The 18,056-nt window shown below is 32.3% G+C and overlaps 1 protein-coding gene across 4 annotated transcripts in view; it reads right to left on the reverse strand.

Moving 5' to 3' along the window:
* The window catches only part of LOC126881275 (extracellular sulfatase SULF-1 homolog), a 505,200-nt gene that overhangs the window by 74,603 nt on the left and 412,541 nt on the right, over positions 1 to 18,056 (reverse strand). For all 4 annotated transcript variants that reach the window (XM_050645464.1, XM_050645461.1, XM_050645462.1 and 1 more), the window contains 2 exons: positions 14,238 to 14,559; positions 6,856 to 7,007 (listed from right to left, as the gene is read on the reverse strand). In XM_050645464.1, coding sequence (XP_050501421.1) covers positions 6,856 to 7,007; positions 14,238 to 14,559 — 474 coding nt within the window. The remainder of the gene's footprint in view (positions 1 to 6,855; positions 7,008 to 14,237; positions 14,560 to 18,056) is intronic.

Raw genomic sequence — 18,056 nt, forward strand, 5'->3', positions numbered from 1 at the left:
TCATACTTTATATTTTCGAGGGCGCTGAAAACGAAAATGAGGTTTATTTTGAATTTTATGTGGGGGAACATTGTCAAAATCGCAATTTTAACCTAAAAATAAAAAACAATGAAATCACATGTTTTTGCGTTTACCTCGCTACAACTTTGTTAAGTTTTAATATTTTTTTCTAAAATTTTTACAGTATATAGCTCTCATATTTCTGAAGACAACGGTACCTGTTTCAAGCTTTTATTCTTATCCTAATAAAGGTTATGAATTTTTCAAAGGAAAAGGTGCGGATTTGTGCATTGCAAAGTTTAATTGCAAAAGTTGTGTGACGAAGTTTAAAATTTAGGTTTTTAATTACGTTTATGTTAAAATAAAGAGTACAAAGAAGTTTTCTGGAAAGTTTTAGATCAAAATGTTTTATAGAAAAAAAATGGTGCAACTTTTAATGTCTACATTAGAAATGCCCAATATAACGCTCATTTTTCGAGGTACTGACCATGGGTGGAGAATGGCTAATTTTGGTCTTAGATTATGTTTTTGACCGTGATGAAAACGAAAATAAAATTTATTTTAAATTTTAGGTGGGGGAATATTGTCAAAATTGTAATTGTACCCTAAAAATAAAAAAAATTAAATCACGTTTTTTTGCGTTTAGCTCGCTACAACTCTGGTTCGTTTTAATATCTTTTTCTACACTAGTTTCTACACTATATATCACTCACTTTTTTTGAAGACAATGGTTTCTGCTTTAAGATTTTAGTCTTATTCTAGTAAAAGTTATGAATCTTTTAAAGTACAAGGTGCAGATTCGTGAATTGCAAAGTTCTATCGCAAAATTTGACTGACAAAATTTAAAATATAGATTTTAAATCAAATTCAAAAATAAAACATAAGTACAAAAAAGTTTTCTGGAAAGTTTTGGATCAAAATGTTTTATAGAAAACAAATGGTGCAACGTTTAACATCTACGTTATAAATCCCCAAAATAACGCTAATTTTTCGAGATACTGATCATTGGTGGTGAATGGCTAATTTTGGTCTTACTTTATGTTTTTGATGGTGCCGAAAACGAAAATCAAGTTTATTTTAAATTTTAGGTGGGAGAAAATTGTCAAAATCGCAATTTTGCCCTAAAAATAAAAAAAAGTTAAACCACGTTTTTCTTATAATTAAAAGTTGCACCATATTTTTTCTATAACACATCTAGACCTAAAACTCCCCATAAAACTTCTTTGAACTCTATGGTTTAACATAAACGTAATCAAATAGATAAATTTTAAATTTTGTCACTTAATTTTTGCGATTTAACTCTACAATTCACGAATCTGCACTTTTAATTTTTAAAAATTCATAACTTTTACAAAAAAAAAGACTGAAAGACTACAGTTACTTTCATAGTCTTCACTAGCAGGTAAGAAATATATGCCGTAGAAATTTTAGAAAAAACATATTAAAATGGAACAGAGTTGTAGCGAGTTAAACGTAAAAATTCGTGTGTTCACTTTTTTTTCACTTTTAGGTTAAAATTGTGATTTTGACAACGTTCCGTCACATAAAATTCAAAATAAACCTCTTTTTCATTGTCAGCACCATCGAAAACATAAAATAAGACCAACATTAGCCATTCACCTCCCATGGTCAGTATGTCGAAAAATAAGCGCTATTTTGGGGACGTATAACGTCTATATTAAAAGTGGCGCAATTTTTGTTCTATTAAACATTTGTAACTAAAACTTTCCAGAAAACTTCTTTGTACTCTATGTTTTAACATAAACGTAATTAATAAGATAAATTTTAAATTTTACCTCTTAACTTTTGCGATTAAACTTTGCAATTCAAGAATCTGTACCTTTTACTTTAAAAAATTTTAAACGCAAAAAAACGTGATTTTTTTTTATTTTTAGGTTAAAATTGCGATTTTGACAATGTTCTCCCACATAAAATTCAAAATAAACCTCATTTTCGTTTTCAGCACCCTCGAAAATATAAAGTATGAATAAAGTTAGCCCTTCGGCCCTCCGTGGTCAGTACCTGGTCATTTTAGGGGTATCTCCCGCTCGCCTAAATTGGCGTCCTTAAAAATACTAATTTAAATTTGAGTTTTTAAGCCTCGAAAATGCGTATTCTCGCATTTTTTTAGATTTTAAGTCGCTTATAACTCGAAAACTATCCATGTTTGAGAAAAATCACAAGATACCATTCTTGTTTAGAATGACCCAAAAAACCTAAAAATATATTTTTTGGAGCAATAAAAGGTGATCTTATGTATTTGTTTAAAAAAATTGTTTAAACAATTTCTGCCTAAAAATTCCGTCTGGCACCCTTCAGATTTGTTTAAAGGGGACATTTTTGAATATGAATCCGTAGAGAAACCGAATTAGAAATGTTTTTCAGACGGGAGCGGTCTCACCATATGGACTATGCCTTAAAATTGTATTTTTACCACTTATATCATAAATAACTATTTAAGAACCTCCACCATTTTTTTAATATTATGCATGCGTTCATAATTTTCTTGAAAAAAAATAAAATTGATTTTATTTGGAGCAGTATTTTAATCTACAGCAGTGTGAAGAATCATTGTAGTTGATGTAAGATTAACAGTGATAGACCGGGAGATATTATACAGAAGTTCAGCCACGATTTTCTAAGTCCTGCCTTTTGCAATACTGGAAGGGTAGAAGATGTACTTACAATCTGTGGAAACATCCACAAATTTCCTGTGACATTTTCCTGTAAAAATTAGTTTTTCCCAAAAAATAAAAATAGGGTTTTGCGATGAATTTCTAAGTCCTGCCATATCCGTAGATAGACAGGATACTATCGATTTTATGAAGAAAATTTTTTGGGCAGGAGGGTTGCAAACGGGTTAACGGAGTATATATGTATACAAACATGTAAGGAAAATAATGAAATTTTCATGATTTTCTAGGTCCTGCCAACTAAATAAACTAAACATATTTATTTCAAAATGATCAAAAAAAATATTGGCATGACGTCTCCTAATGTTTAAGTATACTTGTCCCTTGGAAAATTCTGCGGAAAATTTTCACCCTGATTCCGTGATTTTCTTAGTCCTGCCTTTAAAAATTTATAATACTCAAATGCAATCAATACCTTTTCGGTACTCGGCAGGAAGGTTAAACGGTTCTTGTAAGACGGCAGGAGTCCTAGATTTGTAAGAAAATTCGTGAAAAAGTCAACGATTTTCTGAGTCATGCCATTTTGCACATGTTTCAAGAATCTTAATATAAGTCTATTTACAAAGAGGATGGTTTTATGGTTATTTTGTATACAGGGTGGCGCATTAGTGTGACAAAGTCCAATTACTTGTTTGTCGTAAGATATACGAAAAAAGGTTATTTAGGTAAAACATGGGCCACATATAGGACTATGATTTAACAGTATTTTCTAATATACAGGGCTACCCGTTTTCACAGGGTGACACAAATTTATGTTTTTTTAAATGGAATACCCTGTATATTTTTACATTTTTGGATTCTACTCGATGTTCTCTTTAATAAAATATAGTGTTTTGAAATATTATACGATTTATTACTACACTATTATACGAGGTAGTTTAAAATATAATTACGTTTTTTTGTTAATTTTGTAGGAACATTCACACCCTATACATATTGTTAGTGATTTGATATCCAAACTTCTATTAATTTATGTTTAAACGATTTTTAATATAGTCTACTGTTGTCAGTTATTAATAGTATACCAAAATTTTTAATTTTAGTATACGGGGTTGGTTGAAACTCGTAATGAGTATTTTCTGAGTTTTCTTAAATGGGACGCCCTGTATTTTAGTATAATAAAATGATATTTTATGGTACCTTTTATTTGTTAAGCATTTTCTGTACCATATTTATATATTAATTCGGCAGTAAATTGATACAGACAGATTACTCAGGTGGTTTTTGGGGTTTCTGAACAAGAATGTCACATTAGAACAGATCTTTACCTAGTGCTCGGTTTATTTAGTTTACTTTCACGCACATGAATCACACTCGTTTTATTGGTGGGCTGCTACTATTTATTTAGCAGGGTTTCATTTTCATGAAACGTGTTTTACGTTTCATGTTTCATCTTCTACGTTTCATCTTTCTTTGGTGTGCGGCTTCCCTAAGGCGAGCCGCACACCAACGAAACATGAAACGTAAAACATTAAACATGAAACGTAAAACACGTTTCATGAAAATAAAATACGGCTAAACAAATCTTAAAGTCCGCCTACCAATGAAACGAGTGTGACTCATGCTCATAAAACATTTTTATTTTCGGAGAGTCGCATAAATGGCCCGACGTCTATTTGTTTAGCAGTGTTTTATTTCCATGAAACGTGATTTACGTTTCATGTTTCTTTGATGTGCGGCCTGCCTAAGGGAGCTAAAGCTCTTTACAGATGGCGAGTTGTAATTAGTTTTTTATATCTCCAGAACGCTTCCAATTCGAAAGACAAAAACTGGTCCGCCTTTTTTTGTTCCAGAGATAAATCGATTCCATCAATTGCGAATCTCTAGTACCGGCCATAGGAATCTTTTTTGTCTTTCCCTTTTAGGTATTTTTGACACTAGATTATTAAATTGTGAGGTATTCTAGTACTAAAAGGTACTCCTGCTTTAAGTCAGTAGGATGCACGGTTTTTTGGAAAAATCCATTTTAAAATTTTTCGTTTGTTGAATTTGAAATTTTTTTTTTTTTAAATTAAAAAAAACGGTGTATTTGCCGACTTAAAGCAAGAGTAACTTTTAGTACTAGAATACCTCATAATTTAATACTCTACTCTCAAAAATGTCTATAAATTTAAAGACCAATAAGTTATGAGATAAAATATCCGTTGATCCACCCAAGTCGGATGCCTATGAAATGACCAGTACTAGAAATTCACAATTGATAAAATCGATTCATCTCTGGAAGAGAAATAAACGTAGCAGTTTTCGTTTTCCTAAATAGAATTTTTCTAAATTCTTTTAAACTGAAAAAACCAAAAAACGAATAATTTTTCAAATTGATTTTTCTAGAACACTGCGTATTCTTCTGAGTTAAAGCAAAAGTACCTTTTAGTACAAAACTATCCCAGAATTTAATAATCCAGTGTCAGAAATGCTTAAAAGTTAGACAGAAAAGTTATTCGATAAAATATCCGTTTCCGTACCCAAAACGTACCCCTATGACCGGTACTAAAAATTGACAATTGATAATTGACATTTGACAATTGACCTCTGTAAGATAAATAAGTGTACCAGTTTTCGTTTTTCCAAATAAAAGGGTTCTGCAGCTATTTTAAAGAAACTAATTACAAGACTTCGATATGCTTCTTCTAGACGAAGCATATCGAAGTAGAGGTCGTCCGCCAACCAGATGGTCTGATGACATCAAACGGATCGACAGAAACTTGATGCAGACAGCACAGGACAGAAATGCATGGAGAAGACTGAGGGAGACCTATATCCAGCATTGGATAGATCCGGGTTGAATTATGACGATGATGAATTACAAGACGCCATCTTTAAAGAGCTCTAGCTTTCCACGGAAGCATTTTTGAACTAGGTGAATTGAGTTAAATTTTCTTAAAATTATCTGAGGAATCTCCGGTTTTCGTTTGTTATGAGAGCTTCTGGACACCCTGTATAATATAATGGGTAGGTAAATTCCCTACTATAACCAATAAATTGTAAAAATTGTTTATTTACTTTTATTGCGTTTACTTAGATAAAAATATAATCTAATCCCTTAAAATAAAGATGTTACAGTTTGCTATTAGATTTGAAAAGTGTGTAAAAATTCCGAGACATTATTCAGGAAAATAATATTTAATAGGATACGATTGTTTTAATGATATACAAATTAATTTTTTGTATTATTCATCTTTGCGGTTATCCTGCCAAGTTGTAAACGGTTTTAGATTAGTGTTTTTTAAGCATACTCGACATGGTATGACTCAGAAAATTGTGGTGATATGAATATGTTTCTATAACACCCTGAAATAATTTTACAGACACACAATTTAATTTTTTTTATACGAAATAACTATACAACCATCCTGCCTCTTTGAAAATAGATTTATATTAACCTTCTTGAGATATGTGCGAAATGGCATGACTTAGAAAATCGTGTAATTTTCCACGAATTTTCTTACAAATTTTTTAACTATAATATATAGTAAAAAAGGTGTAACTAAACATCCTGCCATTTTGAATAATGTCTACTGAAATTATTTATTTTATAACAAAAATTTATTTTATGACTTTAGTCCACCAGAGGAAACCAGGAACCAAGTGAAAATTTTATACAGAATTTTCCAAGAAAAAAGTGCAGTTAAACATTAGGTGACGTCATGCCAACATTTTTTTTGGTCATTTTGAAATAAATATGATTAATTTATTAAGTTGGCAGGACTTAGAAAATTATGAAAATTTCATTATTTTTATTACCTACATGTTTGTATATCTGTATACTCCCTTAGTCCTTTTACAACCGTTCTGCCAAAAAAATTTTCTTCATAAAATAGATAGTATCCTGTTATTCTATGGATATGGCAGGACTTAAAAATTTATCGCAACTCCCAATTTTCTTTTTCATGGAAAATCTAATTTTCACAGGAAAATGTCACAGAAAACCCGTGGATTTTTCCACAAATTGTAAGTACCTTCTCTAACCTTCCAGTATTGCAAAGGGTAGGACTTAGAAAATCGTGGTTGAACTTCTGTTAATATCTCCCGGTTTAAGACAAACTCATATTAAAAACAAAGGAGAATAGGCAACGGTATGACATACCGCATGTCAGTGTCGACGTCCTGAAACATCCACGTCAGTAGTTAAGGGTTAATTAAAATAATTGTTGGAAACATTTACCTTTTGGTAATCAAATCCGTGTTTTATTTTCTTGCCATTCATATTAATAGAATAATTGTAGTATTTGGAGTTCATAATTAATCCGCCCCACTCTCGCCAACCTGGTGGAATGTATGAACCATTGTACTTGTTGAGATATTTTCCAAAATAACCTTTAACAACATAGGAATTTTAAATACAATTTTGATTAGTTTCCTGGTAAGAATTGTGAGGGAACTAAACTTTTTATTAAAAATGCAATTGCACGTGGTTTATAATTGAAATTTACACAAAACATATCTTGGACACGTGTTACAAATATAAACCTAAAAAATAGCATTTTTTGTGTATCAAAGTTACCTAATGATGAATAATAATGGGGATGTATGAGAAACCAATCATTATGGTAATAATAGAAGACCAAACGGCTAAATGGCTGGGTCACATCATACGAATGACAAAGAACCGAAATGTTAAACAAAGAAAGGAGAAGAAGCCGAAGGAAGAAGAAATGGGACAAAAGAAGGGGGCGCACAAAGAAGAAATGGTTGAAAGCAGTAAAGCAAGATTTATTAGAAATAGGCCTGACAGATTGGAGAGAATAAAAATCGGAAAAATTGGGAGAAAATTACTAATATTTTGGAAACCAGGGACCTAAAAGGCCTGTAGTTCTGTTGATGGATTGTTTCTTTACCTAAGATTAATGACAGAAGAGGACAAAAAATAGAATTGGGACAGAAGAATTTTGCTAATAACTAAAAGTACGATAACATCAGTTAGAAAAATAGACAAAAACAGAAAAAAGACAAAAAGAAAAAAGAAAACCTTTCTTCTACTTTCTTTCTACTGCACAACTCTGCCATAAATGAATATAACAAAATAATGGACAGTCGCCAGCTTCTAGTCCACAACGACATCCCAGATATTCTTGAAAACCGTCTCCGCTCCAGGTTACCCTTTCTAAAATCTGCTCGAGCGCTGCAGCAATCCAATTTTGACTTAAATACTCGATGGAGAGAAGATTGGGAAAGTAAGACAGATCCGCATCACCATAGTCTACCGGCCATCATAGAAAAACCTGGCGAATTTGAACGTCTCGTAAGATTTGGGCAGCCCTTAATCGAATTAGAACAAACTGTGGAAGATGCGCCGACTCCCTCTACAGATGGGGTAAACTTCCCTCGCCTTCACATAGACCGGATTGTTAGTCACATAGACACATATCAGACACATAGTTCAGGACTGCCCACGCAGAGCATACACAGGCGAACCTATAGACTTTGTAATGGCAACCGGAGGGTCAATCGAATATACAGGGTGTCCCAAAAGTAGTGGAACGGTCGAATATTTCGCGAACTAAACATCGGATCGAAAAACTGAAAAATACGTTTTCAATCATTTTCAAAAATCTATCCAATGACACCAAACACCAACCCCCACTACACCCCCTGGAGGTGGGGTGGGGGGTAACTTTAAAATCTCAAATGGAAACCCCCAGTTTTTCTTACAGATTTTAATTTGCTACGTAAAAGTAAGCAACTTTTATTCAACACATTTTTTCGAACTGTGGATAGGTGGCGCTATAATTGGGAAAAACGATGTATCCTGATACCATAGGTAAATTATAGAAACGGTCTAATATCTCACGAAATACACTTCCAAATGAGAAACTAAAAAACAGATTTTTAATCTTTTTCGAAAACCTATCGAATAACACCAAACATGACCCTCCAACCCACCCCCTGAATGTGGGGTGGGGGTAACTTTAAAATCTTAAATAGCAACCCCCACTTTTTCTTACAGATTCGGATCCGTCATGAAAAATTAAGCAACACTTATTCGAAACATTTTTTAGAATTGTTAATAGATGGCGCCTTAATTGGAAAAATTCGATTTATTAGCGCCATCTATCAGAAATTTTAAAAAATGTTTCGAATAAATGTTGCTTAATTTTTTATGACTAATCCGAATCTGCAACAAAAAGTGGGGGTTCCTATTTAAGATTTTAAAGTTACCCCCACCCCACATCCAGGGGGTGGGTTGGAGGGTCATGTTCGGTGTTATTCGATAGGTTTTCAAAAAAGATTAAAAATCTGTTTTTTGGTTTCTTATTTGGAAGTGTATTTCGTGAGATATTAGACCGTTTCTATAATTTACCTATGGTATCAGGATAAATCGTTGTTCCCAATTATAGCGCCATCTATTCACAGTTCGAAAAAACGTCTTGAATAAAAGTTGCCTACTTTTACGTAACGAATCCAAATTTGCATGAAAAACTGGGGGTTTCCATTTAAGATTTTAAAGTTACCCCCCACTCCACCTCCAGGGGGTGTAGTGGGGATTGGTGTTTGGTGTCATTGGATAGATTTTTGAAAATTATTGAACACGTTTTTTCAGTTTTTCGATCCGATGTTTAGTTCGCGAAATATTCGACCGTTCCACTACTTTTGGGACACTTTATATAAAAATACTGGACATCTGTTTGTAATGCAGGGTTGTTTCGTTTTAAACATTTTGTTTTAAACAACTGTTTTAAACATTTGTTTATGTTTAAAACAGCTTTTGTTTAAAACACTTAAATTAAACAAGCGTTTTCTTTTTCATTTTCTTTATTAAAATAATAAATAAATATGAAAAAAATTCTCAAATACATTATACAAACTTTTTAACATACATATTGTTTATTTATTAATAAACGGAACGTAACAAAAATTTGGAAAACTTAAAATATTGTGCATACAAGAGTTAATAAATTTCTCAAAACAATTCCAGTCTCATAGTAATCTTGTAATCTAAAATTATCGATCTGATATGTGATCAGTCACGTCATCACTGATGCAATTAAGCTCTTTAAAAATTAAAACCAACTTAGCAACTTTGACATTGCCTAGCCGATTACGTAGTTTGGAATGGTAAAGCGTATGTTGAGGAGAAGAGTCTTTCCTATGTTGGCTGACGATGCATTAGCTGTGTGGAGCTGTTAAGCAAGTTCCAATACTGTAGTATTTATATTTTCATAGAACGCCACCATGTCTATAGTAAATGTCTATAGTAAATGTTTAGAAAACATAATATATTATGGTTTAAAGGGTACACACTTTGCCTGGTGATTAATAATAATTAGCAATGCTTCTGAATGATAATTTATTGTCTGAAATCGTCAAAGCCATTTCCATACACTCCTTGAAGGTCCTTCGTATCACATACAAAAATTCGCCATTTGCATGTTTCAAAAAAACACTAAACATCACAATAGTCTGGGTTCCCCCAGGCAATAGTTCCTAATTGGAATTAGTTTTCTTATGTATTATGTTAAAGAAAAGTTAAAATCAAAGTTATTAATATTAGTTCTGTCGCCAGTGGAGGTACAACGGCCTCCTTAATTCAGATGGACTTACCCAAGTTTTTTTTATGTATTTTGACCCGTAGAATACGAATTTTTTGGGTAACAGTCGATCCGGATGTCGATAAGATTGTTATAAACAAAGAACTTGAGAAATCACATAACAGCGATTTTTCGCAAAACAGAACATTGTTTTGTATTTTTTGGGTCATTCTAAGCAAAAAATGTTTTTATAAGTTTTTTCGTAGGATGCATAGTTTTCGACATAAACGCGGTTGAACTTTCAAAAAATCGAAAAATTGCAATTTTTGAACCCGAATAACTTTTGATTGAAAAATAAAATAACAATTCTGCTGACTGCATTTGAAAGTTCAAGTCAAATTCTATCGGTTTTGATTACTTTCATTGCTAAAAATTAATTTTTTTATTGTTAAACAAAGCTATAAATACATAGTGATTTAATGATGTTTTCAATGTATTTCCCATTTGAAATCGAACGAGTGGGCGCCATACAGACAATTTCTACGTAGATTACGTACCGGGTGTCCCAATAAGAATGGCTCTCGGCCATATCTCAGGAACCGTTTATAATAGAGCTTTGAAATAAAAACTTTTATAACAAAAGTTGCCTCAGGAAAAGCCTGGAAATTATTTTCATAATCGTGGGACCACCGCTAGAGGGCGTAATTGAATATCAAAAATTAAAAAATCTAAATTTTACAAAATTTTCCTAATGAATGGGCACTGGAAATCCGATCGTCGTATTCTTCATAAAATTCTACGCATATTTGATTTGACAAGTTTAGGTCTACCTTTGGAAATAAGAGGTGGGGGTGAGTGGGAACCTTGTTATGAAAAACTGGCTGTGAGTATGGTTCTGCTTAATCAAATTTTGCAAACTTGGTCTTGTTGAAGACAGATCTTTTTTGTCAATGTAAAAGTTATGATTTCGAACCAACTTACTGAGTAATATGCCAGCTAGAAGGCGTTATTTAATTTTTTTCATAAATCTAGTGTTCCTCGGAAAATATTAAATACAAACATGCATTTTTAATACCATATTACAAAATTAGACAAAATTAGCAACAGAATAGCGAAAACCGCATGTTAATACCTTTTTTCTATCTCGAGATATCTTACAAAACGTGTAAATTTAAAAACATAACTGTTACTGTCACCGGTAAACGAAATAATTCATTAAAAGTAGTGTGCTATGGAAACAACAAAGAAACATTTTCCAGCTGTCAACGTATATTAGGTCTTTTCAACGCTTCTCATTTGTTTCGAGCCTCGTTCATATCTCGTATATTAATATTATACACGGATTATACGGCATATGACAGAGGCTCAAAACAAATGAGAAGCGTTGAAAAGCCCTATTACAAAGAAATAAAAACAACTATTTAGTGATGGCATAAACGTTCAAATTTTTGCCCATCATTTTCGTTGCAAACATTTACTCTTTCAAGAGTAGATTGAACAGCAGTCTCAATTTCTGCTCTCGATATGCTTTGAATGGCGTTTAGTATTCTCTGGATAATGTATTCTAGAGTAGTGTATGATGGGCAACAATTTGAATATTTAGGTCGTCACTAAGTAGTTCTTTTTGTTCTGTGTTATATTTAATTTTAATAGTATTGTTTCTCTTTATATTGTTGTTTTAATTAATTATATTTTTATACGTTGACATCTGGAAAATGTTATTTTGTTTTTTTCCACAGCACACTACTTTTCATTAACTTAGTTTACCGGTGATAGTAACAGTTATGTATAAAATTTACACGTTTCTCGAGATATCTTGAGATAGACAAAAGGTATCGACATGCGGTTTTCGCTATTCTATTGCTAATTTAATCTAATTTTATAAAGTATGATTAAAAATGCATACTTGTATTTAATATTTTCCAAAGAAAACTAGATTTCTAAAAAAAATTAAATAACGCCTCCCAGCTGGCTTATTACTTATTAGGATGGTTCATAATTATCACTCTTACATTGAAGAAAAAGATCTGTCTTCAACAAGACCCAGTTTTCAAAATTTGATTTAGCAGAACCGGACTTACAGCCATTTTTTCATAACAAGGTTCCCACTCACCCCCACCTCTTATTTGCAAAGGTAGAGTTAAACTTGTTAAATCAAATATGCGCAGAATTTGATGAAGAATACAATAATCGGATTTCCAGTGCCCCTTCATTAGGAAAATTTTGTAAAATTTAGATTTTTTTATTTTTGATATTCAATTACGCCCTCTAGCGGTGGACCCACAATTATGAAAATATTTTCCAGGCTTTTCCTGAGGCAACTTTTGTTATAAAATTTTTTATTTCAAAGCTCTACTATAAACCGTTCCTGAGATATGGCCGAGAGCCATTCTTATTGGGACACCCGGTACATTAAAACGCATGCATTGGGCACGGGAAACACTATGTGTTTATGGCTTTGTTTAACAAATAAAAACTTAATTTTTAGCAATGCAAATAATCAAAACCGATAGAATTTTACTTGAACTTTAAAATGCAGTAAGCAGAATTGCTATTTTATTTTTTAATCAAAAGTTATTCGGGTTCAAAAATTGCACTTTTTCGATTTTTTGAAAGTTCAACCGAGTTTATCTCTAAAACTATGCATCCTACGAAAAAACTTGCAAGACCATTTTTTGCTGATAATCACCCAAAAAATACAAAACAATGTTCTGTTTTGCGAAAAATCGCTGTTATGTAATTCCTCAAGTTCTTTGTTTATAACAATCTTATCGACATCCGGATCGACTGTTACCCAAAAAATTCGTGTTTTACGGGTCAAAATACATAAAAAAAAACTTGGGTAAGTTCATCTGAATTAAGGAGGCCGTTGTACCCCCCCTGGCGACAGGACTATATTATGTTTAAGAAAATATGATTTAAACAATGATTTATTTGTTTAAAACATAAATTTGTTTAAAATAAAAAACGCATGTTTAAAACCACAAAAATGTTTAAAATAAAAAAAACATGTGTTTTAAACATGTTTTATTTGTTTAAAACGTAAGATTTAAAAACAAAATAAAACATGTTTAAAACAAGAAAAAAATGTGTTTTGTATAAAATTAAAAAAACATGTTTTTTTGCAACCCTGTTGTAATGTATTGTATAATGCATAAATCTAAATAATTACCTATTCTGTGATGTAGGCCCTACGCTAAATAAATAAATAAATCACCATCGATGACTTTACCTTTGAGCGCGTCAGGGATTATAAGAATGTAAGTATCTTGGAACAACAATAACTGAAGACAATAACGGATCACAAGAAATAAACAATAGGATTCAAGCCGGAAACAGATGTCTTTTTGCCCTTCAAACCCCTATAAAATCGAAACAACTAACAAGACAGACAAAGATACCACTATATAAAACAATCATACGAGCCGTAGTGATTTGTGGTAGCGAAAGGTGGATTAACTTCTACCCAACAAAGGCAAACAAAGAAAGGCTACGTGTTTGGGAAAGATAAAGCCTAAGAAAGATCTTTGGGCCTGTGCTTGATGAAGTAGCAGGACAATATAAGGAAAGAACCCACAAAGAACTTGAAGAACTATACCCAGTCGCTAACATAATAAAAGAAATAAAGTCCAGAAGACTCCAATGGGCCGGCCACCTTAAGACATTCTAACGAAAGAACTGTACAGTTGGCATGGGAAGAAGTCCCAACTGGAAGAAGACCATGTGGACAACCTTGACTCCGGTGGCGAGATAATATAGCAGGAGACTTAAAGCTATGGGCGTGGAGAATTAGATGGAAATTGCTCAGGACAGAGAGGAATGGAGGCATGTTGTCGAGTCGGCAAAAACCCACGAAGGGTTATAACGCCACAGAGTAAGTGTATGCCATGAAAAGGGGTTAGTTTTACTTCAGGTTTTGCTAGTTTCTTGGGTATGATGGGCTCATTATTCATCAAAGTAATGTGCTGGTGCATGCAATCCTTAGCTAAATCCAACAGTACCTAGGACAACTTCCCAGATCTGTTCAGAACCTTTTTAACTCATCACAAACAGTCTGTTCTAATGTATTTTTACTGACCTGTTCTGTATCCAGCATTCGACAGATATGTAGCAAAGGTTCTGGTTTCATGCGTGGCCTGCCATTGCGTGCTCGAACAATTATCGTTGTTGGTATAGACAAAATGGTTGTGAACGTACATTCCCGTCAATAAGGACGATCGAGATGGGCAACACATCGGAGTGGTGACGTAGGCATGGCGAAATTCCGCTCCATGGTCTCGGATGGATTTTAATGTTTTCGGCATGAAGTTTAGTGATCCCAGTTCCACATCCTGATCATCAGTTAAGATTAAAATTATGTTAGGTTTCGGACTTGTTCTCGTTGTTATAGGTGAGAAGACCTGAAAATTTTTTATGGGTGAGAAGACCTGAAGAACCCTAAAAATAAAATAGCCCTCCAATTTACATACTAGTAGATTTGCTGTTATAACACTTATATGTAATCATGTATTTTGTATTTTTTGGGGAAATTAACATGCTAAATTTTATGGCGGTTATACTAAAAATTGAGGGCCGGCGTAGCTCAGCGGTAGGATGTCTGACTCGCGTGCTGGTAGACCTGGGTTCAAGACCCAGCGCCGGCAAGAACAGGTAGACATTTTTAAAATGTCTATAGGCCCAGGTCGACTCAGCCTGAATAAAATGAGTACCTTGGGTAAAACCAGGGGTAATAATAGGCGGTTGAAGCGTAGCACTGGCCCTGTTACCTTCCTTGTATACCGTAGGCCCTAGATATAGCAGACTACCCTGCTATAATCCCAAAGCCGCGTTAGTGTTATAAAACGGGAGACTATTATTATTATATTAAAAATTGGCGCAGCATACGTTGTAAATTATTTTTACTTTTAGAGATTGGTATTGCGTCGTCGCGCGTCGTCTGCATGGCAGTTTGTTTTAAGTTGTCTTTCTTGGATTTGGTATCCTTTTCCGTTCTTACATTTTTAAATATTTCATCCATGATGAGGTTGAACAATAGGAAGCTCAGGAAATCACTCTCTCTTACCCCTTTGAAAGCTTCAATTGGGTTAGTTAGTTCTTCTTCTCCTTTTACTTGTATTATGTCGTTCTGGTTGAATCCGAATATGGCATTATAATTTGAAAATTCTTATACAGAAGCTCTTATACAGTATGTTTGCGTAACTAGGAACCACATGGAAAACTTTTTTATTATCAATTTTACGAAAAAAAGTTATTCTTCATAAAATACTCTGGATAGTCAAAAATTTAAAACTCAACAACCAGATATCAAATTTTATCAATTTTATACGAGTTATGTCAAAAATATGAATTTCTTTAAAGAGTAAAGTACCTTTTTATTCCAGAATATCAAAAAATGCTATTATGAAAAGTTGTTTGAAATTAAAAACTATGGTTTAAACTACAATTACAATATTCTAATGGAAAAAAATTCAATTTTTTCTCAAATTACGGATACCCATCATCACTTTATTACAGTTATTGTAACTATTTTATTATCAATTTTACGAAAAAAGGTTATTCTTCATAAAATGCTCTACTTGGTCTAAAATCTATGATACAACCATCACAAACTTTTTCAGTTTTATACGAGGTATGTAAAAAATATGAATTTTTTAGTCAAGTGCCTTTATTATTCACAATATTTTAATTACAAGGATGTAGTTGAACACTATAACATATTTTTTAATTCCAAACAACTTTTCTTTATAACAATTTTCGATATTGTGAAATATAAAGGTACTTTGCTCTTGAGTGACATTCATATTTTTTGACATACCTCGTATAAAATTTATAAAATTTTATATTTGATGGTTGCATCTTAGATTATATACGATGCAGAGTATTTTATAAAGAACAACTTTTTTTCGTAAAACTGATAGTAAAAAAGTTATCAATAGGTTCCAAGTTACGCAGACATACTGTATGAGCTAAAAAAATTTTTTGTTGAACATTTATTATTGCTGAAGCTTATTATTAAATGTATTTTAGATAAGTTTTACAGAAAAAAGTTTTGATCACTTTGTATAAACATTTTTTTAGCTGGTAATTTTCGGTTTTGTATTACATTTTTGTTATCTTTATTAATTTTCTCAAAAAGAAATAGTTTATTTCACTTCTAAAGTAAAATTATTTAGTGCATTTTAAAGACTACATCCTGAGCTTTAAAAAAACACCCATAAAACTGTAATAGATCTGTTGAAAATTGAGTAATACCGTCTTAAAGTGGTGTTAATTCTGTAAAACTATGAAGTTTTCAAAAATTACATTTTTTGAGACGTCGTATCATTTGAATTAATTTTTTAAGATTTTTTTTGAATGAAACATCGTTTAGTAAGATGATTGAAAGGTAAGTTGTGCAAAATTGTGAGTTTTATAAGTAAAATTGTATTAGTTACACATTTTTATATCATTTTTAAACAGCCCACACCGTACTTATGCCCATACATTTTGTTTCTTTTTATTATAACCCTAAGATAGCTTAATTATTCTTCTTTCATGTTCGATCTGTAAAATTTCATTTGATGGATTAGTTAAAGAATTACATTAAAATAACTCAACCGTGCACTTCGCCGTACGCTAGTTTACAGTGCGCCAATGTTTGTGAGAAGGGTGACTTTAGCGTTATAACTAAAAAAATTATAGAAGCTACAGATTTATTTTTAGAAAAAGGTTTTTTTTTGTAAAATTTTCTGAATTTTTCAATGGCTTAGTCACTTTTTTTCAGAAATTAATATTTTCGGTGTTATTTAAAAAAACATCTATTTTCGCAGTTTATTTGTTTAACAAAAAATGAAGCACCCACTTCTCGAGTAGAACTTTCTGATATGTTGTTTATTAAACATTTCTTAATGAAATTACAAAAAGTTCTATCTTGTTTGATTTTTTTCGAAGTGAAAATCTATATGCACTCACCTAATTAACACATTATCAAGAAAAAACGGACTATTTGTTAGAGATCAATAATCAAAGTAAATTCTCTCAGAATGTGGCAAACTGGAAAAATAATTCCATATACATGCTTAAGTGTTTTCTATAAAAACTTCACGTTAATACCAAATTATTACTCTTTCTTCTTATTCCCCTTATTTTTCCTATTTCAATACCTTAAACGTTTACGTATTTTCCTGAACAAGAATTTAAAATGTGCTTTAATACATCGATTTAATTCTTTAATGGTGTTACAGTAAAACCAATTTGTCTGTAACTGTGAGGAGAAGAGATGACAGACGTTCGTTTATGTGGTGTAAATGACCTTGAGGGGTTTTGTTAACTCTGTTTATCTGTACTATTCTTATTATCTATGTTCTGTGTTCTGTTAGTATTAACGTATAAATTTGAGTCAAAAAATATCTACAGTCAGGGAACTAAATAGTTGTCAGTGATTAATTTCGAAGTTTGTGGATTATTACGGAATTTGAGTGGAAAGATGTAGCCCAATAAATGACCGTTTTGGAGTGTAATTTTCAGGGGCAGCTCCGCATTGCATGAAAATTTGGATTTGGGTTCTACTTACCCTCCACTTCAAAGTTGAAATTGTGTCTTTGGTTGCTTTTACTTGGGGGGTGACAGTCACCCCTACTCGGAGGGGGGGGGTGAAAAACGCTTGTTTAAAATAAGCCCGGAAATGGATAAATTGGCAGGTTATAAGCAACTTTCGTTCTATTTTTTTTACGTAAGTCAATACTTTTCGAGTTATTCGCGATTAAAAATGTTGATTTTTCGACAAAAAAACTACGTTTTCAGACGGTTTTTCGCAAATAACTCAAAAAGTAAATATTTTATCTAAAAAAATATTCTTACCAAAACTGTAGCTTATAAAAAAACAAAAAAAACGGTGTATTAGTAATGTCTATAGACC

This window comes from Diabrotica virgifera, chromosome 3 (genome assembly GCF_917563875.1).
Source record: "Diabrotica virgifera virgifera chromosome 3, PGI_DIABVI_V3a".
Taxonomy (NCBI): Eukaryota; Metazoa; Arthropoda; class Insecta; order Coleoptera; family Chrysomelidae; genus Diabrotica; species Diabrotica virgifera.